General features: G+C 43.8%; 2 protein-coding genes across 2 annotated transcripts in view; both read left to right on the top strand.

Annotated features, from left to right (window-relative positions):
- LOC132012828 (aldehyde oxidase 4-like) overlaps positions 1-4,580 on the top strand; it is a 57,172-nt gene extending 52,592 nt beyond the window's left edge. Inside the window, exons 33-35 of the mRNA XM_059392634.1 lie at positions 216-401; positions 2,601-2,768; positions 3,599-4,580. Coding sequence (XP_059248617.1) covers positions 216-401; positions 2,601-2,768; positions 3,599-3,652 — 408 coding nt within the window. The 3' untranslated portion in view covers positions 3,653-4,580. The remainder of the gene's footprint in view (positions 1-215; positions 402-2,600; positions 2,769-3,598) is intronic.
- Positions 4,581-14,167: 9,587 nt separating this feature from the next.
- The window catches only part of LOC132013437 (aldehyde oxidase 2), a 78,417-nt gene continuing 69,167 nt past the window's right edge, over positions 14,168-23,417 (top strand). Inside the window, exons 1-6 of the mRNA XM_059393153.1 lie at positions 14,168-14,221; positions 16,235-16,292; positions 18,465-18,561; positions 19,994-20,102; positions 21,462-21,588; positions 22,889-22,950. Coding sequence (XP_059249136.1) covers positions 14,168-14,221; positions 16,235-16,292; positions 18,465-18,561; positions 19,994-20,102; positions 21,462-21,588; positions 22,889-22,950 — 507 coding nt within the window. The remainder of the gene's footprint in view (positions 14,222-16,234; positions 16,293-18,464; positions 18,562-19,993; positions 20,103-21,461; positions 21,589-22,888; positions 22,951-23,417) is intronic.

A 23,417-nucleotide genomic window follows, 5' to 3' on the forward strand; every position in this document is an offset into this window, starting at 1 on the left:
GGTACCTGGAGGATGGGTCACTTGGGCAAGAAGAACTAGGGATGAGACCAGGCAAGATGAGAAGCACCAGACCCTGCAGGACCCTTTGTAAACCCACCCCAGGCTGTCAAGGATGACTCACTATGGTCAAGAGAAATGGTTCCATTTTCAGTCACATTGGAGTAGTTCATCCATCAGTATCATATACTTATAAACTGTGAAATTTTTGCCTGTAGATTGAAGGAGCATTTATCCAAGGCATGGGGTTGTACACCACAGAGGAACTGAAATATTCCCCGGAAGGTGTCCTCTACTCTCGAAGTCCAGAGGACTACAAAATCCCGACTGTCACTGAGATACCAGAAGAGTTCTATGTCACTCTGGTGCGTTCCCGAAATCCCATAGCCATCTACTCGTCCAAGGTAAGAACACAAGACCTCTATGTTAGTTCGTAGGGCTCCCATACCAAAGGACCACACACTGGGTGGCCTAAACAACCTAAATAAGAGATACATTTTCTCACAGTACTGGAGGCTGGAAGTCAAATCAAGGATTGCTTTCTTCCAAGGCCTCTCTGGATTGCAGATGGTCACCTTCTCCCTGTGTCCTCCCATAGTCGTCACCTCTGAGTGCACATGTCTGATGTCTCTCTCTGTATGGCCTAATTTCCTTTTCTTGTTAAGACAACAGTCATGTTGGAATAGGGCCCTTCCTAAAGACCTCATTTTAACTTAACGCACCTCTTTAAAGACCTTATCTCCAAACATGGTCAGAGTCTGAGGTAGGGGGTTAGGACTTCAACATATGAATTTTGAGGGAGCACTGTTCGGTCTATAACAATCTACCCTTTCAAGAAATAATGGTCTGAGCACAGACCACAGACCAGAGTACTTTGAAGGAAGAAAGAAGAAAAATCAGTACAAAGAAGCATTGGTGACTCATTCAAAATATAATGCCCCCTGAATTTGCTTACTCCTTTGAATTAAAAATCTCAGCAGGAAAAGGGAAAAGAAAAGCAAATTCATGGCAAAGTGGTGCTCACTGACTCCAGAAGACCGAGAAGACTCTTCACTCATGAAAGCGAGCTTGAAACAAATTTAATCAAAACAAGAAAGGTCAGAGGCGCCTGGGTGGCTCAGTGGGTTAAGCCTCTGCCTTCAGCTCAGGTCATGATCTCAGGGTCCTGGGATTGAGCCCCACATTGGGCTCCCTGCTCAGCAGGGAGCCTGCTTCCCCCTCTCTCTCTGTACCTGCCTCTCTGTCTACTTGTAATCTCTGTCTGTCAAATCAATAAATAAAATATTTAAAAAAAAAAAAAAAACAAGAAAGGTCAAGGAAGAGTAAAACATCTTAGGTCATTAGGCTAAGTGCCACCATGAGATAAAACCGAAATTGTAGGCAAATTTTACCAGCCCAGAACTTTATTTTCTGTACCTTTTACATATCCTCCAGACTCAGTTCCCTCTTATTTGTCTGCCTCTCTCCACACCTCCCCAAACTGGAACAGACTTTCAAACGAGTTTCTCACTCTTTGCTCTGAGCTGTAAATAGTTGCTGATCTAAGAGGTATTGAGTCTGTGTTCCCTGGAGCATGTGGGCTCTGATTGGCCCATAAAGACCTCTGGTGAGGATTCTTGAATACAAGTACACAAAAAAAACACAACTTCCCCCAACTTAAGTTCTATTCTGAGCCCACATCTGGCCAGACAGATGGTAGGCTAACCTTAGATTTTTCAGGAAATTTCCTCTCCTTCTTTAAGTAGGTCAAGATTGGGAAGAAGACAAGACTTCCTGTCTGAATGGCCTCTATCTCTACTTCTGCACCAGGAGCGTCTCTAGAAACCATCCTGACATGGGGTGCAATCCTGCCTTTTAGAGTCTAGCCACCCCCCTGCCAGTTTGCTCCAAATAGGACATAAGACCTTTCTGCTCCCCTCCTCCTCACTTCAGAGGAAACCCTTTCTTCTACCAGCTCTACATCTCCCTCTACATTTGCTTTAGAGGTGAAATCAAAGCCAGGGATAGGCTTTATTTGCTTGGAGATAAAGGCCAATCTCTGAGGCCCTGAGCACAGACCACAGACCAGATTACTTTGAAGGAAGAAAGAAGAAAAATCAGTACAAAGAAGCATTGATGAATCATTCAAAATATAATGACCACTACACTATTAGTTCAGAAACATCCAGCACGCACCAGGGACGTTCGCACACAAGCAGCTTCAACAAGTCACTCTTTACTGTCGTTTAGGTTCAGCTACAAAGAGTGCGGTGGTTTTGTTTGGGTTTTGAGTTAAACAAAAATGGTCTGGAACCCAAAGTGGAATATTCTAGAGGCCACCAAGGGCTTTGGTTTTTAGAACTTTACCTGGGCAAAGGAATTGCCCCACTATCCTGATGTCCTGGAACATCTTCATGAGCGACTTTGAGGAGGACCCCACACACAAATCAGCATGGGGGGCATTCGGTTCTGGCAATTCAGACATACTCCATTTTAAGTATTCCATACTCACCAGAAGAGGTGAGTGTGCATGTGTGCGTGTGTGTGTGTGTGTGTGTGTGTGTGTACTCAAATTAGTCCTAAGAGAACCATGCATTTCTGACAGCCTTTTACCTTCCTCTCAGGGGTTGGGTGAGACTGCAGTGTTCTTGGGATCCTCCGTGTTGTTCGCCATTTTTGATGCAGTGACTGCTGCCCGCGAAGAGAGGGGTCTGACCAAGATCTTCAACCTGAAGAGCCCAGCAACTCCTGAGTTTATTAGGATGACTTGTGTGGATCAATTTACTGACATGGTAAAGGTGGTGAGGGGAGGTCCCTGTGGTAATCACCGCTTACATAGGCCTTCAGGTTCTTAGTATGGATTTGGTCACCATGACAAAACCCCAGGGCAGGTTCATCTTTTCCAATGAAAATTCTCACTCTGCCTTTACCTGCTACTGCCTATATACTAATACTTTAACGTAACTGCAAGGTGAGCAAAACTCTTCAAACGATGGCTTGTTTCAGACCCCAAAGAAAAGCAGACTCAGTGGAGCTAACGCTAGTAGCAAATCCACATGGTAGCTGACTTCTTGAAACACTTAATCAAAATGCAGTTGAGGTGGTATTGTGATCACCTTAATAACTAAATGGGATGAAATAGATAATGGATCTGGTCAATTATTCAGAAAGCATTTGTTAAGCCAACTGGTAAAAACAATTTAAATTAAAATATCAAAGTCACTGGGCACTCTTTGATATGCCTTGTAATGACACACAAATAAAACACAGTTTCATTTACCAGCTGCTAAAAATATGTCTAGAACTATCATCAGAGACTGTTCCTATATTGAACTGCTTACTGCAGCCCTAACTGAACTGGATTGCACTTTATGCCTTTGAAAGTACAGGGCTTCTGAATAAGATGCATCTTATCCCAAACATAAGAAGTTTCTGAAGATAAAGAGATTTATGACTCAAGGATTGAAAGGAATAGGAAAACTATATATTTTTTATAAGAATAAAACAGACATTGGGTTTTTCTTTTTTAAAAAACAGTTTTTCTTCTGAATTACACATTTTGCATATATAACATTTTACTAATAATTATCTTCCTTCTTTTGGTTTTTTTTTTTTTTTTTAGATTCCTAGAGATGATCCTTCAACATTTACACCTTGGTCCATCCGTGTGTCTTAATACTACATTTCTCTTAGAAAATGAAAGAATACATGATTGACCTTAAAATTTTCAAACCAGAACGAGTATAAATTGGATCCTGATTGTCAAGGATAATTTTAGTATTTTTTAGCTATTCTCTGTGGTTTAGGTCGCTGTGTGATTATGTTTTAGGACATAAATTTATACCAAAAGATATAATGAAGCTTAGAATCAAAAATCCTTCTTATTATTTCCATTATCCTGAAGATCTACAACATCATGATTTTAAAACATGGTAGAGTTTCCATTCCCATGGAACAACTCGAGAAACTGCTTGTGGTTTAGTCTTCAGAAATCTGATCACTCATAAAATCATCCACCCCCAAAACTCTCAGGATTGGATCCCCAAAGCCAATGGTGTGATTATGATAACCAGCTCACCTGGAAAAATTCATGATTGATAGCGGTTGCCAATTTCTGTGGTGTAAACAAACCCACCTCGGCCAATTCCGGGCCACTAACAATGTGGTCTCTGAACATGAGGTTGGAAGAAATGTCTGTAATTGACTCTTGTGGTCTCCAACACTGCGAGCCCACCACAATCCTCAGGCCCCTGCCTCTCCCATGTGGCCAGTTTAACTGAGGCTTAGGGGTGTAAACCGTCCAGAGCCTCCAGCGGGTCCTCATCTGCCATGAGCATGGCAGTGTCTTCCTTTCCCAGGAAACTACACAGAGTAGAAATAGTGATCTCAAATCATTTTGCAGCCCCTTGATTTGGCTCAGTGTCTGAGAAATGAAATCGGCACCACCTTCCTTTTGCCATTTCAGAGGAGCACTGAAATCCTGAGGGGTTGGGTTTTGTTTTTTTTCAGTTATTTCTTAGCCATTTTGCACTGCATTTTCCAAAGGAAGTGCAGGGTTATGCCAGAGAAGATGTTCAGTCCCTATGAGGTTTGAAACAAAATAAACAAACTGAATCACTTGTTGGAATCTGTGTGCTAGATATTAAAGCTCTGCATTTATTCACAGAAATTTTGTGGTAGAAGAAAAAGCATGAATGACTGTTGATGTGTGTTTGAGACCAGACTGGGGGAAGAGAAGGCTGGCAGGAGAAAGGAAAGGCTTCTTTCCAAAGAGAAGTCTCACCAGTCAGTGTCTTTTATCTAGGAGGGGTGTGTGCGTATGTGTGCGTGCGCGCGCGTGTGTGTCTGTGTGTGTGTACACATATTTTTTTTTAAAGATTTTATTTATTTATTTGACAGACAGAGATCACAAGTAGGCAGAGAGGCAGGCAGAGAGAGAGGGGGGAAGCAGGCTCCCTGCAGAGCAGAAAGCCCAAGGCGGGGCTGGATCCCAGGACTCTGGGATCATGACCTGAGCTGAAGGCAGAGGCTTAACCCACTGAGCCACCCAGGCGCCCCTTAAATGTCTGTTTAAATCCACCCAATAATTTAGTTTGCCTAGAACCCAGCCCACACAAACTCATTGTGCCAGACAGAACAGAAAAATAGGATTACTGGTTTATTTTTCTAGCAGTAAAAGAGGAAGACACATTTATCACAGACACAAATTAATTTAAAAAGTATTGTACTCACAGACCATGTGGTCAAAACCACTGAAAAAACAGAAATTGAATTTTTACAGAAAAAGTCTGATCACTTCAGCAGTACTTAATGAACTTGAAGAATTGGGGTTTGGGATAAAGTATTTACATAAATAGTACATTTTACAGAATAGCAATTTCCAAACAAAGGATTAAAATTCTAATGCCCTTTAAATTTGACGATTTTTAGCATCTATTATATTAAAACTTAATCCATAATACTAATTTAGATAAGTATCTTAAAATTTAATTATTGACTGTCTCTTTTAAAGTGTTATCATAGTGACAGTTACACAGAAGTGTAAGATAAGATCTTTCTAACCAGTGATCTGTAAATGGTCAAGAGCCCTTTCAATGGTTAAAACATGATCATTATTAACTTTGGGCAAAACAGCTTTTGCTTTTTACTTAGAAACTTGTCATGGCTATTGCTTAATTGTGGGCTCAGTAAATGTTCATCGGAAGAGAAGGAGCGTGTGGCAGGTCCACGCTTGTTGTACTCTTCCTTGCTCCTTTCAACCTGTGAGGCCAACAAGGGTGTCTCACTTCTCCTGGACCAAAGTTTATGACAGACCAGCCTCGCACAGTCTTAAGAAAACCCTGGGCAAATGGAGCTGAGCGAATAGTAATGGGGAAGGATTTGATTTCTGTTTAGTGTCTTCAACCTGCAGACTCTCACGTGCACTCAGGTTTTTGAAATGGGATTGATCAAAAAGAGGGCTGGATGGGAGGCCTGAGACATCTCCATTGTTTCTTTTAAGGAAAAAGTCTTTAAATCCTCTGCACTTGTTGCTTTCAATGACATAAATTGGCAGAATTCCTCGCAGTATCAGAGCACTTGGAATCATAGGCTGAGTTTGCTGGAAGCAGAAGCCCAGACAGAGTATGGGGAGCAGGATGGTTTTCAGGGATCGACACCTGAGACAGGAAGGTTGGAAAAGCAGAATGGGGCAGTGGGAGAAATCAAGCAAGACCCTGGAGGCATCAGGAACTCAGCATGGAGCCTGGAAGCAAGTGTTGCCCCAGGACTTATCCTCCTTAGGCTGAAATGGACAGGTCTGTGTACCCCTCGGTCACTCAAGGTGGGGCTGCCCCAGGAAGGGCACGGCCTTGAGGAAGGAGACTCTTTGCCCCTGAGACAGACCCTGAGGGGGCTCCCTTCTGTTTGCTAGACGGGACACTGCCCAATTCATGAATTGTTGCATAAAGCCAGTTAGATCCTTAAGTTTACTCTGTTGAATTTTATTTTTTGACAGTATCATGTATCAAATATATAATATAAAGTATCTTAAACTATGCTTTCCATCTTTTCATTATTTTTGCTGGTTCAGAGATGAGTAATTGCATTTCTTAATTTTGAGGTTCTACTATACCATTAGTTATACATTTCCATTTACTTTGAGAAACAAACACATATTTCTCTACCACTATTTGAAATAAAGATACCAGTATTCCCCGATGAAAAGTTACTCTCCTGGCCTCCTGCTCTATCTGTCGTCATAATTTCACCCTTTGCCCCAGTAAAATAATACTTTTGTAACTTTTACTTTCCCCTCTCCCCAGCAACCCCCAACCCTTAAGTTGTTGAGGCTGTGGTCTGTTTTAGTCCCAGACTATTGAATTCCCTTTACTATATGACTCTTTAGCATTTATATTACTTTCCCTAATAGCCTGCCCTATCCACTTGGACCTCCTCTCCCCTTTCGCTTTCCATCTGAATTACTTTATTGTTTGATCCTTTTTCCTCAGGTGGGGTAGTCTTTATCCAGGAGGGAAGAGGATATTTTGCTCCAACCACTTGGTCCCCACCGCCTTTCTTTCCTCTCAGAAACCGGCAGCTGCTAGTCTCCTGCCCTCTAGTGGCCACTGAGGCAGCCGGAAGTTTGATGCCCAGAGGCAGGTGCTCACCAGACCCAAAATCTGCAGGAGCCTTGATCTAGAGGTAGGATCTTGGGGAGGAAGAGAAGGAACCTCAGAGTCAAAACGGTTGAGACTAGAGTGTCTGAATATAGCTGTTTAATGACCAGCCCAAGGGTCCTAAAGGTGCCCTGTTATCAGTCCTCTTGCCTGTGTTCTGCATTGGAGTTTTGAAGAGCTCACCATAGAGGGCAACACCCTATGGACACTGAAGTCATGGCCAGTACTGTTCCATTTATATCCTTGAGCAGAATTTATTGCAGGTTTTTTTCCAGAAATAGGTTTGTTTAGATTGCTGGGGAGGGCAGTGTCACATCTAATATTAATTCTTCTATTGGGTAACAGGGACTTTTTGATGTAAGCCTTAAGACTTTCTTTTCGTAACAAACATAGAATTTCATCAGTCGATACATGTCAAGTTTCTCTTACCAGAATAATCCATTTTAAAGTGAAGAAATTTAGCATTCCCTTTTCCAAAAGAAAAAAAGAAAAAAGCAGTGGTGGCTTCTTTTCCTTTGTTTTGACTAAGATCTGAGAGTCAGAAAACCTTGGCAGAGACTGCATGCTACCTTCTTACTGTGGGGCAACCCTTTGTTCACTCTGCAGCAAGTCATTTTTACACTTAGTTCCCCAGAGCCCTGGGGCCTTCTGAAGGAGAGAAAATCAAATGACTTTGGGCCTCACCCTCAGCCCTCTGGGCTAAGCAGTAACCCTTTTCTTTCATTTGTTTACACTTTATAAGATTTCATTCGAACAAAAGTTTTGGCTGAGACAAGTTTGAAAAACACTTCTCTAAAGCCATCAGATTTCAGATTTCAGTTTCAGGTCAGATTTCAGTTTCCCAGCAATTAATGTGTTTGGTTCAGTAATCCAAACTACTTTTGTATCTTCCAAATCTAATACCATAGTCACACCTTAGTACCTAAGACTGTTCTATTCTTCTATGTTAAATGCTTGTATTTTATGTTGACACTGAAGCATTTATTCCTATAAGTATTATGAAACCCCATGATCCACGCTTTGCATCATCAGTGTGTGTGCTCCTGTCAGTGGAAACCATGAGCTCTTGGTGTTCCCTACTTTCCCTCTCCTAGGGGCAGAGCCAGGTGGTGAATGGACTGTGAACCCTAAAAAAAATCCCTGTGTCAGTTTTCCCCTAAGTGGAAGCAGCTATAAGGACATCTTCTGTCTCTACTTTTTCTCTCCCCAGGCTGCCTCCCCTCCATTCTTAGATCTCGTAGAATCAGCTACCACTCATCTGATGGGACTATATGTCCCTCCTCAGGCCTTCCCTGATCCCCCTCCACCAAACAAAGCTAATTCCCCTGCTCCATGCTTCTCACAATGATAAATATTTAATGGTATGTCAGTACCCACTGGGTGAATGAATGAATGAATCACTGATGCTTCCTTCACTTAAAAGCATCTTGGGTGACCAACCAAGCATATATCCATCCCCTCAGTATCCAAGTTGTCATTCATGCTGAGCACTGTAGGGGATACAACCAGCTGTCCTAACTTCCAAGAGCTTGCTACCTAATCAGGAAAATGAGATACATGAAGTAGACAACGAACTGTTAGTGGCAGATAAGAGGCTAGTTTCCCAGTTCCTGGTTTATTAAAAGAAAAGTAAAGAAGCAGTTGGTTGGATCTGCAGGTGCTTTTAGATTTAATAGAAAGAAGAAAGAGTGAAAATGAAAACACAACTGTTCAAAATCTTTGGGATAGCAGAGATGATCCTAAGACGGAACTACAGAGAAATACAAGCCTTTCTAAAGAAACAAGAAAGCTGGAGCACCTGGGTGGCTCAGTGGGTTAAAGCCTCTGCCTTCAGATCAGGTCATGATCCCAGGGTCTTGGGATCGAGCCCCACATCGGGCTCTCTGGTCAGCAGGGAGCCTGCCCCCCCCCCAAATCTACCTGTCTCTCTGCCTACTTGTGATCTTTGTCTGTCAAATAAATAAATAAATAAAAGAAACAAGAAAGTTCTCTGTTGAACACACAACCAACCCTATACCTAAAGGAGCTGGAGACAGAACAGCAAATAAAGTCTAAACCCAGGAAGAAGAGAAATAATAAAGATCAGAGCAGAAATCAATGAAATAGAAACCAAAAGAACAATAGAACAGATCAATGAAACTAAGAACTGGTTCTTTGAAAGAGTAAAATTAAACTCCTAGCCAGTCTTGATCAAGATCAAAAAGAAAGGAGAAAGTGGAGAAAGTACCCAAATAAAGTCATAAATGAAAGAGGAGAGATCACAACCAACACTGAAAAAACACAAACAATTACAAGAACATATTATGAGCAACTATATGCCAACAAATTAAGCAATCTGGAAGAAATGGATGCATTCCTAGACACATATAAACTACCAAAACTGAAACAGGAAGAAGTAGAAAACCTGAACAGACCCATAATGAGCAAAGAAAATGAAGCCTTAATCAAAAGTCTCCCAACAAGAAAGAGTCCAGGGCCATGAGGCTTCCCAGAGGAATTCTACAAAACATTTAAAGAAGAAGAAGTAATACATATTTCTCTGAAGCTGTTTCAAAAACTGTAGAAATGGAAGGAAAACTTCCCAACTCTTTCGGTAAGGCCAGAATTACCTTGATCCCAAAACCAGACAGAGATCCCATCAGAAAGGAGAATTACAGACCAATATCCCTGATGAAAATGGATGCAAAAATTCTCACCAAGATACTATCCAATAGGATCCAACAGTACATAAAGGGATTATTCACCACACCCAAGCAGGATTTCTTCCCAGGCTGAAAGGTGATTGATCAAGGTGATATACTACATAAATAAAAGAAAGGAAAAGAACCATGTGATCCTCTCAATAGAGACAGAAAAAACTTTTGACACACTGTAACATCCTTTCTTGATTAAAACTCTTTACAGTGTAGAAACAAAGGGAACATAACTCAGTATCATAAAAGCCATATACATAAAGCCCACAGTGAATATCATTCTCAATGGGGAAAAACTAAGAGCATTTCCTCTAGGTGGGAAGCACAGCAGGGATGTCCACTATCACCGCTGGTGTTCAACATAGTACCAGAAGTCCTAGCCTCAGGAATCAGACAACAAAAAGAAATCAAAGGCATCCAAACAGGCAAAGAAGGAGTCAAGTTTTCACTCTTAGCAGATGACATGATATTCTATGTGGAAAACCTAAAAGACTCCAATCCAAAATTGCTAGAACTCCTACAAGAATTCAACAAAGTGGCAGGACATAAAATCAATGCACAGAGATCGGTTGCATTTCTATACACTAACAGTGAGAAAGAAAGAAGAGAATTTAAGGAATTGATCCCATTTACAATCACAGCCAAAACCTTAAGCTATCTAGGAATAAAACTTACCAAAGAGAATAAGGATCTATAGTCTGAAAACTATAGAACACTCAAGATAGAAATTGAGGACACAAAGAAATGGAAAAACATCCCATGCTCATGGATTGGGAGAACAAATATTACTAAAATGCCTATGCTTCCTAGGCAATCTATACATTCAATGCAGTCCCTATCAAAATACCATCATTTTTCACAGAACTGGAAGAAATCCTGAAATTTGTATGAAATCAGAAAAAAACCCAAATAGCCATAGGAAAGTTGAAAAAGAAAACAAAAGTTGGTGGCTTCACAATTCCAGACTTCAAGCTCTATTACAAAGCGTGATCATCAAGACAATATGGTACTAGAACAAAAATAGATGCATAGATCAATGGAACAAAATAGAGAACCCAGAAATGGACCCTCAACTCTATGGTCAACTAATCTTTGACAAAGTAGGAAAGATAGTCTCTTCAACAAATGATGTTGGGAAAACTGGATAGCCACATGCAAAATAATGAAACTGGACCATTTGCTTATATCAGACACAAAAATAAACTCAAAATGGGTAAAACGCCTAAATGTGAGATAGGAATCCATCAAAATCCTAGAAGAGAACACAGGCAGCAACCTCTTTGAGCTCACCCACAGCAATATCTGGCTAAACATGTTTCCAAAGGCAAGGGGAAAAAGGCAAAAATGAACTATTGGGGGGCACCTGGGTGGTTCAGTGGGTTAAGCCTCTGCCTTCAGGTCAGGTCATGATTTCAGGGTCCTGGGATGGAGCCCCACATTGGGCTCTCTGCTCAGCGGGGAGCCTGCTTCCCCCTCTCTCTCTGCCTGCCTCTCTGCCTACTTGCGATCTCTCTGTGTGTGTCAAATAAATACATTTCTTAAAAAATGAACTATCGGGACTTAATCAAAATAAAAAGCTTTTACACAGCAAAGAAAACAGTCCACAAAACCAAAAGACAACCTACAGAATGGGAAAAGGTATTTGCAAAAGTTTTATCAGATAAAGGATTAACATCCAAAGTCTATAAAGAATTTATGAGACTCAACACCCAAAGAACACATAATCTAGTCAAGAAATGGACAGAAGACTAGGTGACGGACATTACGAAGGAAGGGCACGTGATGTAGTGAACACTCGGTGTCACATACAATTGATGAATCACTGAACTCTTCTGAAATTAATAATATACTATATGTTTATTGAATGTAAATAAAATAAAATTTTTAAAAAAGAAGGGAGAGGAAGTTCAGTGTTGCTTTTTGATGGTAGTTAAAGAGAGTGGGAGGGCAGTCATAGCAGGATAGAAACAGGGTTGTTATGATTTCAGACATGGAAAAGCCTTCAGTCATTTAACAAATATTTACTGGGCATTTATTCTGTGGGAAATTTACACATTCTAGGATACAGTGATGAGTTGAAAGTAATGTTCAAACCCTTATGGAGATTATGTTTTAGTAGACAAAGCAATTAGAAAGGTAAGCAAGTATCCGTGTCAGGTAACAACAGTTGCTCTGAAGAAAATGAATCAGCGTGGTAGAAATGAGAGTGCTGGAGATACTACTGCAGACTGAGAGATTGGGGAAGAGCTCAGACCCCCACAGCAAGAAGACACCAGCCATGCCAGTGTCTAACAGAAGAGAAGAGAAGTTGAGCTACATGAGTAACATGCACCAAGGTCTTGGGATAGGAGAGAATTCGGCATGTTCAAGAACCAGGGGAAGACCAACATAGCAGGGATTACAAACAAGGGAGGAAGTGGTTGAAGATTCACTTGGAGAGGTGGGCAGGGCTAATCCCATGGAACCTCCATGGAAATCATATGGAGTTTTGCTAAGTGCTCTGGGAGGCCATTGGAAGGTTTCGAGTAGAGCAATGTCATGTTTAAGCAGAAAATGTCAATGAGAAGAGTAATTTGCCTGGAACGTGAGATTTTTTTGAAAAGCACACAATCTGAGGCCTGAAACAAGGACAGACTATGGAAGGCTTTGCACCCTGGGCTGAGGAGTTAGGGCCTGATGTTCCAGGCCTTGAAGAGCTATTGAAGGTATTTTTAGCAGGAGTGACATGATCAAAAACACTGACCCATAGGTCATACCTAATTCACAGCATGATCTCCAACATCCCCTCTCAGAACTCTCTTGTGGGTTTCTTCAGCAACTTCTTAACATATGCAAAACACCTGCATACATACCCCGTTTCCACATAAGTTTCAACGACGTGGAAACACACTTGCAAACACTGTCTCCACAGGTGTAGGAAGTTGCCTGGAACCTCAGCACTAGAACTCTAAAGAAAGTTGGAAGCTACCAACTCCATTTGGTTAGGAGTGTTTCTGGACTAGTTCTGTGGTGGGCAGGATTCTGAAGCCACATGTGGACCAAGGAGGAAAGAGAATCATCCTCAGGTAACCAAATCAGGGAGGTGCTAGGTCTTTGCCGTGTCTGGCCTGAGGCCCTGTCACAAGGTGAGGCCATCTTAAGACAAAGGAGTGACTCTAACTATGGTGGGCCAAGGCTCTGTGCCCTTGTGAAGGAAGTGTTAGGGAGAGAAGAGGTCTTGCCTCCTCTCTTGCAACCAGTCCAGTTGAGCAGCCACCTGCTTTACTCATACGTGAGGCCGAGTCCTGGGCATTACTTTAGCTGAAAGAATAAGAATGGCTTGATTTTTTTTTTTTTAAAGATTTTATTTATTTATCAGAGAGAGAAAGAGGGGGAGAGAGCAAGCACAGGCAGACAGAATGGCAGGCAGAGGCAGAGGGAGAAGCAGGCTCCCCGCCGAGCAAGGAGCCGGATGTGGGACTCGATCCCAGGATGCTGGGATCATGACCTGAGCCGAAGGCAGCTGCTTAACCAACTGAGCCACCCAGGCGTCCCGAATGGCTTGATTTTATCTCCTCATGCCAAACGGACAGGCTCAGAAAGATCAAACTTCATATTTTTCTTTTTATTAAGGAATTTGTCTATAAACTTAAGGTGTTTTAAGCCAAGAGATCTTGGTTTGGGTTCCTGCTTTGCCACTTAACTTTCTCTGTGTCCCTGAGCTACCAACCTCTCCTATCTGGGCCTCATTTTATTCATTTATTCATTTTATTCATGGCTGCCTTGACTGTATCACTTTCCCCATGGAGCAGTCTTGTGGGTGGGGAGGAAGCAGGGGTGGGGTAGAGCGGGGCCGGGTGATTGTGACATCCCAGCCCTCCACTTTAGGGCACGGAGTTCACTTATGCTTCCTACAAGGACATTTCTGCAGCTAGAGTAAGAAAAAAGTCGGGAAAAGTGGGAGGTCTCAGAAAGCCCACTTCTGGCTCTCTTTGAGAAGAATGAAATCTGTCCAGAATATATTCCTGGGGCTGACAGTGTGCAGAGTCGTTTCAAGTTCAGGGGTTGTTTTTGGTTTTCACACACTGAAGCCATTCAGCTCACAAGAAAGCCAAAAGAGTGGGCTGTGCGTGGAAGCCAGGATTGGTGGGAAGGAGAGGAAGAGGCTGGGCCACATAGTACCCTAGACTTAAAAGGCCACAAGCAGGGACGTCTCCACCCCTTGCCCTGCTCTCTGGGGCTCTCAGCTGTCTGCTTCTGCACAGGGAGGGAGTTCAGTGGCTTGGCACTAAATTCTCATTTCTCTGGTGCCAAAGAACACCCGTGCTTAGAGTTGCAAGGCGAAGTTTATTTACAGGTGCAATGCCTTGCCCATCGAAGTCGGATGACTTGGTTTTCTTTGTGAATGGGAGAAAGGTAAGTGTTGGGTGATTCTACTGAGGCTTGCAGAGACACCAGGAAACTACCAGCTTGAGGGCAGTTCTTGTCCAGTCAGGGACAGGAAGCCAGGGACTCAGAGCCCATACTAACTTGGCCTCTTGCCCACTCAGCCAAGGCTCAACTTCTGAGAATCTGGGGAGGTGGTAAAGCCTCAGGGTGAATCCTGCGTTCCCCAGCCTCGAATCCAGCTCTGCCCTTTACTGCATAACTTTACGGGAGTTACTTCACCTCCCTGAGCCTCAGAGGACCCATCTCTAGGATCTGTAACTATGTTATAGATTGTTATAACTTTATAGAATACATATACTATATATAGATTGTTATAACTTTAACTTTTTATAGAATGTTATAACTTTAATCTTAAAAAGATTAAAATAGAGTTGCTTCTTTCATCGATTAGGAATCCCCCAGGTCCTTATAAAGCACTTAGCACTGGGCCTGATATCCTGGAAGCACTGTATCTAGTAACATATCTTGATCCTCAAGCTCGGGAGGACAAGAAATAGAGCTTTATTTTTTCTATTTATTAACTTAATTTTTCTGTCAAGACTTCATTAATCAGAATTCGTCAGAATGTAATTGCAGTCAATTTTCAATCCAGGTGGCAACTAAGTTCTAGGGGAACCTATATGACAAGAGCAGTGGGCTCTGCCGTTGTCCCTGTCCCCTAGCAAGTCCCTGTCAGTGCTCACCATCCGTCCACACAGGCTGCTGGTTGACCCTCAGTGCCCTCTGCCAGGTCCCCTCTTCTCAGGAACTTCTAGCTCTCAGGGGAACCATTCTGTAGTTCCCAAGGCCTGTGGCTCTGCTTTGGTCTTGCCACCTCCTCCAAGGCCTCTCAGCTTTCCAGCTCCACAGACCTAACTGCGATCTGGCTACACACAGCCTCCCACCCCAGGAAAGGAGATAGGACATGGTTTCACCATGGCCTTTGTAACTCCCTTGTAACCAGTCTCCACAGCCAGCAGCCACCATACATTCTCCCAAACCCTCATTCATGAGCTGAGTCCCAACTCACTTGTTCCACTCGCCTAGGCTTTGGAGGCTCCTTTGTCTATTTTCTGTTCCAAATCCCTCCTGAATCATGAGCCCAGAATTACTTTGGGGGGTCTACACAGGTTCATGTTTTACTTCTAGGGGAAAAAGGAGACCCTAACATGAATAGCCCACTATGTCTCCCTCCCTCTGATGCCACAGCACGGCTGGAGGTGTTTAGAGGATCCTCTAAGATAAAATCAAAGGAAATATCCCAAAATAAGCAAGTAGGAAAGAAGCACCAAAGAAGATCCCTCCAGGCTTCTGAGCGATAGCTCCCCACTTTTCAAGGAGAGGGAGGGAAGAATTCTAGTGCACCACCAAAGACACCCTGGGCCCTGAGCTGGGACAAGAAGTCTCACCGTTAGCTCCTCTGCCATGAGGGGACTGGCACACTCAGGGACCCCTTCAGGATGACAGCAACTCTCCCCACCTCCCATCTCTGCCACCAGCTCTTGAGATCCCTCATGTTCTCATGTGTGCTCCCCACTAGGGGTGTGTCAGAGGTGCCAGGAAGAGAAACTCTTCCTCTCTAGATGTCTTCCCTCCGGGACCCTTCATTATGCGCGCGCGCGCACACACACACACACACACACACACACGGCATCCAAGTCTCTTCCCAATTTCAAATATCCTAAGAGTACAAAAGACTGAGTTGGAAGGTTACACACACACAGGTAGTGGAGCAAACATGAAGAACATTAACTCCCTGTGGGGGCTTACTCAGTGGTGGCGCCCCATTCTAATCACACATAAAAGCATTGTTGTCGCACTTACTTGGTGAGTCTCCAACTCTGTACACCTATGTGAAACTTGTTTGGCTTCAGAGCAAAAAATAAATGGGCAGATGAAAGTATTATACCGGAGCCCCCGAATCAAGCAGGCCGTGGCAGACATTACCCTGGGTCACCCATTCAATCCCCATAATAACTCTCTTTCCTCTTTCCAACGCAGGTGATAGAGAGGAATGTGGACCCAGAAGTCACTCTGCTGACCTTCCTCCGGAAGAACCGGATCCTTTTGATCAAAGTCTGGGCATTGTCTGTGTTTGCCTTAAAACTGAAGCCTGCTGTGATTGTGAAGGATATTCTAACCTCTCCATCTCCAGTCAGCCCCATTGGTCCTTGCTATCTCTTTGCTTTTGGCAGTGGTTTTAAGGATATTAAGTTAATTGGGCTATTTGGGAGGATGAAGTTTCTCCAGAGCTTCTTATATCTGGATTTAATAGCAATGAAATAGAAGCTAAGCTCTTTACTTCAGCACTAATTATTCTTTAAGGGCTCTCCAAATCCCCAGCAGGGTGGTTATGTAATAGAGGTCTGTGTTGCATGTACCCCGTCCTGGCAGGAAACCAGATTCTCCAGATTCAGGAAGAGCACGTGTCTTCGGAAAAGATTGCCTTTCCCTCCATCCGTTCTCTGACTAGAGATTTTCCCTACTATTTCCCGACCTTTTTAGATCTTCATAATGCCAAACGTTTGGGTATTTTTTTTTTAAGATTTATTTATTTATTTATTTATTTATTTATTTGACAGACAGGGATCACAAGTAAGCAGAGCATCAGGCAGAGAGAGAAGGGGGGAAGCAGGCTCCCCGCTGAGCAGAGAGCCCGAGCGAGCGGGGCTCCATCCCAGGACCCTGGGATCATGACCTGAGCCGAAGGCTGAGGCTTTAACCCACGCAGCCACCCAGGAACCCCATGCCACGCGTTTGAAGTGGTAAGTCTAATGTATCTCTCCGAGAAACTGAAAGGTAAATAAAGAAATGGCAGAAATTATAGATGGAGGGAGTCCACCCGTGGACAGGTGTTGCTTAAAAGTCCACATGGTATTTAGTTAGTTATCAATGTTTGAAAATTAGGAAGTCTCATACTTTATAAAATCAAGATTTTCAGCTTCTCATGAGAAATAAGAGAATTGTCTTTGCTGCGTGGCGGCCATTTTGCTGAGCAGAGAAAGGACTGTCCCTAGCGCCCTACCTAGAGTGGGCCACAGGCTCTCCGGTTCCACGCAGCCCACTCCGCTCATTTACATGCCTCTCTGATAAGCATCTGATGTTATAACTTAATTTACATGAATAAGCCCTATGGCTTAAAAAAAAAAAAAAAAAAAAAGCAGTGATTCTGAAATCTTCTAAATGAGTCTAATGAATTACATCCAATCTCGAAAACTAAACGGGGTGGAAATGGACCCCATGTAGGAAGAAGGAGGAGTAAAGAGAAGGGGATGGAGTCTGAGCCTGGATTTGGGGCTCGGGCTCCGACCAAGCCAGAGCAGAGGGACACTTTAGGTGGGATTTGAAAGTAAGGATGAGAGTTTTTGCCAAAGCTCACTCACTTGTTTTCAAGCCACAAGACTCTAAATCATAGGAAACAAACAGGTTTGCTTGGAGGAGAGCAGGTGAGGAGTTGGGCTAACTGGGCGACTGACATTAGGGGGGACTCATGACGTCATCATGAGCGATGAGTATCATATGAGAGTGATGAATCACAGCTCTACCTCTGAAACTAATCCTATATTAATGTTAATTAATTGAATTTAAACTTAAAAAATTAAAAAGGAAAAATAAAACAATTTAAAAACAAAACAAACGCAATACAAACGGACAGAACTAAAATACATTGAACTGCTAAAAAATGCTCTTCTCGGGGCGCCTGGGTGGCTCAGTGGGTTAAGCCTCTGCCTTCGGCTCAGGTCATGGTCTCAGGGTCCTGGGATCGAGCCCCGCATCGGGCTCTCTGCTCAGTGGTGAGCCTGCTTCCTCCTCTCTCAGCCTGCCTCTCTGCCTACTTGTGATCTCTGTCTGTCAAATAAATACATAAAATCTTTAAAAAAACAAAAATGCTCTTCTCTCCCAGTTACAAAATTGGAACCCGGAATACCTATAATGAAATAGGACTTTTCAAAGGGTTTTCACAGCCACCATCCTGTAAGATGCTCACGATAAGCCCGTGAAGATAAAGTAGGTATTACCTTTCTCTCTTAGCAAGTGAGAAAACAGACAGGAAAAGTTAGTGGGTTCGGTATTGCACAACTTAAAAGATCTAGAGTGGCCTTTACTGAGACCTGGCAAGGGAATGACTTCTCAGACCTACATTTCCCCTTCCTCACTAGCGACACCCTAGGGAGGCAGCCATAGGGGGTAACGCATGCCATGACAACCTTTCCTTGACCAGCCCCTCTAGTACGCCTCACAGGAACCAAATATGCCTGCGGAAGAGGAGGCTGTGGGGCCTGCACTGTTATGGTGTCTAAGCGCGATCCGCTGTCCACGAAGATCAGGTATCCGACCCAGAGGCCAGAAGCCAAAGGCCAGGGGGGCTTGGGTTCTTGGTCAGGCTTATATTCCTATTGGAGAGCAAACTGTCTCTAAGATCATGTGACTCTAACCTCTCTAGACCTTTAACCCCTCTGAAAATCAGATAAAAGCTATAAGCTCTCTACTTGGAAAGTACATAAACGAATCCAGTGTTGCTCATAGTTTCAGGGAGATTATAGACCTCCTAAGGCCCATCTATGTGGAAATTCATAAGATTTAATAAACACATGCCTCCCTAGTGAGACCAGTTGAAAAGCAAAGAAGGGAAAACTGAGCCCCCTTTACAGTTTCTGGGCTGAAAACAGCCAGATCCTCATTGCGGCTCAGTGCTCTCATCCGGGGAGTAAATGCTTGACTTTGGAGAAGCATTCATCTTTGGAGGTCACTTACTCCCTGTCTGCACACTCATCACGAGCACAGCTTGTCCTCCTCACATTCTACTCCCTATGCTATTGCCTTGATGATTAAAGTCTCACATTCCGTCTTGTTTTTCTTATTCCCTTGTTCTGTTGGTAACGTTCACAATAAAGGTGGGGGCAGAATTTGACTTGGGACCTTTTGCCACTAAAGCATCTTGTGCCCCCTGCCCCACCTTCTCCTTCCTCCTACTAAGGTGTCTGCAGGGATCTTTTCATCCACCACCTCAGGGTTTGCTGGCCAAACTGACACATCTTTGTGTCCCAGGTTAAGAAAACATTCATTCTACAAATGAATGAGGCTTAAAGAGATAAAATGACTTGTTCAAAGTCACACAAGGTTCTAGAACAAGGACTTGAACCCATATTTTCTGCCTTTGAAGCTAACATCTTTTCTACTGCTGGGTTGGACCAGCCTTGCCAAGCAGGGACCTGGGCCACGATTGCATCCTTTCACTAAGGGTCAGATTCCAGGACTTGGGCTACTCTCAAATCTACTGCCTCAAGAAATCAAGAAATGGCCTCAGAACACATGTCATTTCACTGTGGAATGACCTTATCCAGAGTGTTTAAAATTAACAGCAAAAAAATTCTCAAATGTAGACATAAAAGCTGTAAATATGCCTTTTACCTGTCACAGGGTCAGCATCCTAATGAATACTAGTCCATATCCAATCATACTCCTGGCAACATGAGTCCATTCCCGCTGAGTCCAGACTCAGTGGGTCTATACGGGCTTAGAAAGTTCTTCTGAGGTTCAGAATGCCCGGGTTCCCTCAAAGGATCCTCAGTTCCTACAGAAAGTACAAAGTCAGCAGAGAGGACTCGACATTTTCCTTCCCTGTCACCCCGTCAGTTCCCCATCCCGCAGGCTGAATGATAGGCTTGGGGGGGTTCTGCTGCCCTTCCTCATTCCCAGATTCCCAAGAGGCAGGACTGTGTTACTTCCCCTGATTTTCCTTGTGTTCCTCCTATGAAGACACTTCTCCATCACTGCGTGCCTGGTGCCCATCTGCTCTCTGTACGGGGCTGCTGTCACCACTGTGGAAGGTGTTGGAAGCATCAACACCAGGCTTCACCCTGTGCAGGTAAGAGCACATTGTCATTTTCTTCTTAGCTTTTTCTTTTTAACCAACACTGTGTTGACTGTGCTGCCTGGAACTTCTAGGTTGTACTCAGGTAAGTAGAAGCTTTGGATGCATATTGATCGAGATAATAACACCCAAGTGATTTAAAGAAAGCTGGAAATCCATCCACATTTTATTAGATTATTATCTTTTTTCCTCCTTTTTCCACCTGAATGATAAGCAGGATTATCAAAACATTGACTGGAGCCTATGTGACTATAAGCTGGAGTAAATGCTGTGCATGGGCTCTTCTCCATAGAATAAAATGTCAGAGGTGAACTAGATAAAACCCAGTCTTATTCCCTGTGGCATAGGAGGTCCTGGGAGGAAAATTAGAACCAAGGCTGACTATACCAGAGCACAAGGACAATCATTTCTCCAAACCTTAACTTGAAGCGGGAACACAGAGGCTGGTTTTAAGCTTTGGCAGAAAACACATCGACTCCTCTGTCATTGTCACAAAGAAGGGAGACAGAGAACTGGAGAATCATAGGTCCCAATCCACCAGGACCACAGGTGCTTCCAGCAGGGCCTCTGGGTTTTACAACATGAGACTCGATTCCAGGAAAGCTCAGCAAAGGCCAAGGACCCAGCAGAATTTACTGAAATGTCTGGGGGGTTCAGAGAGGATAATGCTGTGAAATCTAGAACAGGGCTTCCCAAACTTTAATGCATGAAGAATCATCTGGGAGCTTGTTACAAATACAGATTCTGAGTCGGGAGGTTTGAGCAGAGGCCTGAGGTCCTGCACGTCCTGCAAACTCCCAGGTGGGACCAACCCCGCTGGTCCATGGACGGCACTTCAGACAGCAAGGATCTGGGACACAGACCAAAATCTTGGATCTTTGAAAGTAGAACTCCTTTGGAGCCAATACAAAAGAATTTAAAGAAGAAAGTAAAGTGAGGTCAACAGTAAATAGTCTCCAAACTAATCAAAAAAGAGGTGGCCCCATGGTCAGAATTAGGTTGGACGAGATGTGGAGGTGTTCAAGAAAATTGTTTTTGAAACTTACACATACTTTTCCTAATTACTGATTTCTGGAGAATACTCATTCTGGGAATAGAAGCTGTACCCCGTTAATTCCCAGTTAGAAGGATTTAAGCATCTGAGCTTGAGAGATGATTGTAATGATAGACTATGACTTCTGAGATACCTCATCCAGAGCAGCCAAGGGAAGGGGTGCTGGCCTTCTCCGAGCAAGAGGAGGGATGCACTGCTCCGGGACTGGGTTCCACCATGATTAGGGAGGTGCCAGATGGGGACTTTGGTGAGGGGTGGTGACGGCAGAAAGGCCTGTGATCGTGCATGTGTCCTTCTAGGAGAGGATTGCCAAGAGCCACGGCACCCAGTGTGGGTTCTGCACGCCTGGGATGGTGATGTCCATGTACGCGCTGCTTAGGAACCACCAGCAGCCCTCCGAGGAGCAGCTCTTGGAAGCCCTGGGAGGTAGGGCTGACATGCACGGAGACCACCACCCGCCTGAGGCCCGGCGGGAATCATGCTTCAGGCTGCTGGGGCCCACTCACGAGGTCATCCCAGTGCCCAACCAGGGGCCACCTGGTTGTTTCTAGAGTAGCTACAGCTCACCCAGGAGCAGAGAAGAATGGTAGCGTACTTGCTGGAGAGGCCACATGCCCATCTGGACACCTCAGTTCTCTCTCCAGTGACTGAATTGGCTTTTTCTATCTTTCCTGGCGCTGTCACATCAGAGTCCCACTAACAGGGTCAGTTAAAACAACAGGAATTTATTCTTTCCCAGCTCTGGAGGCTACCCGTCTGAAACCAAGCTGTCAGTAGGGTCGTGCTCCCCCTGGAGTCTCTGGAAGAGGATTCTTCCTTGCCTCTTCTTTGCCTCTGGTGCTTGGCAGCCATCCTGACATTCCTGGACTTAAAGATGCCTCACTCCAGCCTCTGCCTCTGTCTTCTCATGGGCTTCTCCCCACTGTGTTTGTGTCTAAATTCTCTTCTTCTTATAAGGACCCGAGAGTCCTTACAAGGATTAGAATGGACTCTAATCCAGTAGGACCTCAATTTAACTATCTGCAAAGCTCCTGTTTCCAAATAAGGTCATATCCATAGGTTCCAGGTGTTAGAACCTCAGCCTATCTTTTTGGGAGGACACAATTCAACCCACCACAGAGCCCTTCACATATTGAAAGGATGCTTTAAATTTTGCAGTGGGTTGAAATTACTAAAGTGGAGTACCTACTCATATCTTTTTTTCAAGATCAATAAACACCATTCTGAAGCATCAGCAGTCCCTAAACAAGTCATCTGTTAAATACATAAGTTCTTAGATTGAGACCTGAGGGGTGAGCACAGACAATTCTCGTAATCCGCCAGTCGCTGGCAGTTGCTTCCTTTTCTCTCTTCACCCCATTACAGAAAATCATATAGTGCCTTAAATCTGGCCCATAATTTCTTGTTTTCAGATCCCCTGTATCTTACATAGATGCATGCTGAATGAATGAACAAACTAATAGTGGATTCAAGTGAGCTCACCAGATAGATGGCCATCTCCTTTAGGACAGAGAATAAAACTGGAATTGATGTGGTGGGAACGTTCGTGTTATAAGAAGAGGAAAAAAGCATTGGACAGTCTGGCAGATATTTAAACACTCTCAAAAAAAAATAAAAATAAAAATAAAATAAAAACCCCCAAATCAACAACCAAGTCTGTTTCAACTTTCAAAAAGAAAGTAGTAAAAATAAAGCCTACTGATAAGCATGTCTCTTCTCTGTTAAGGTAATCTTTGCCGCTGCACCGGGTATCGGCCCATTCTCGCAGGTGGAAGGACCTTCTGTGTGGTGAGTAGGTGACTGGGGATGCCCTACAGAGCGAGAACGGCAGTGACAGCGGCCCAAGGCTGGGAATGTGGGGGCTGAACTGTTCAGATCATAGAAACAGACAACAAGGGAGAACAAGTGAGTTAGTTCCAACCGACTCATGAGAATTTTAGCTGTTTCTTGAGGATAGGGGGCGAAAGTTACACGACCTCTGATGTTCCACATCCCACCACAAGTAGGAGAGGTGAGCCTGGAAATGGACCAGCAGGTGCATCCCTCTCCCCAGAGCCAGGCCGGTCCTCTTAGGCGCATGTCCCAGACTTCTGCTGCCACATGGGGGAGCCAAAGTTGATAAGCTGAGAAATAAAACCAACAGCTTGTAAACCCATTAAACTGCCACTGTAGCGGTGCCTGGTGCCTGGGTGGCTCAGTTTGTTAAAGCCGCTGCCTTTGGCTCAGGTCATGATCTCAGGGTCCTGGAATCGAGC

Source organism: Mustela nigripes, chromosome 3, assembly GCF_022355385.1.
Source record: "Mustela nigripes isolate SB6536 chromosome 3, MUSNIG.SB6536, whole genome shotgun sequence".
NCBI classification, from domain to species: domain Eukaryota; kingdom Metazoa; phylum Chordata; class Mammalia; order Carnivora; family Mustelidae; genus Mustela; species Mustela nigripes.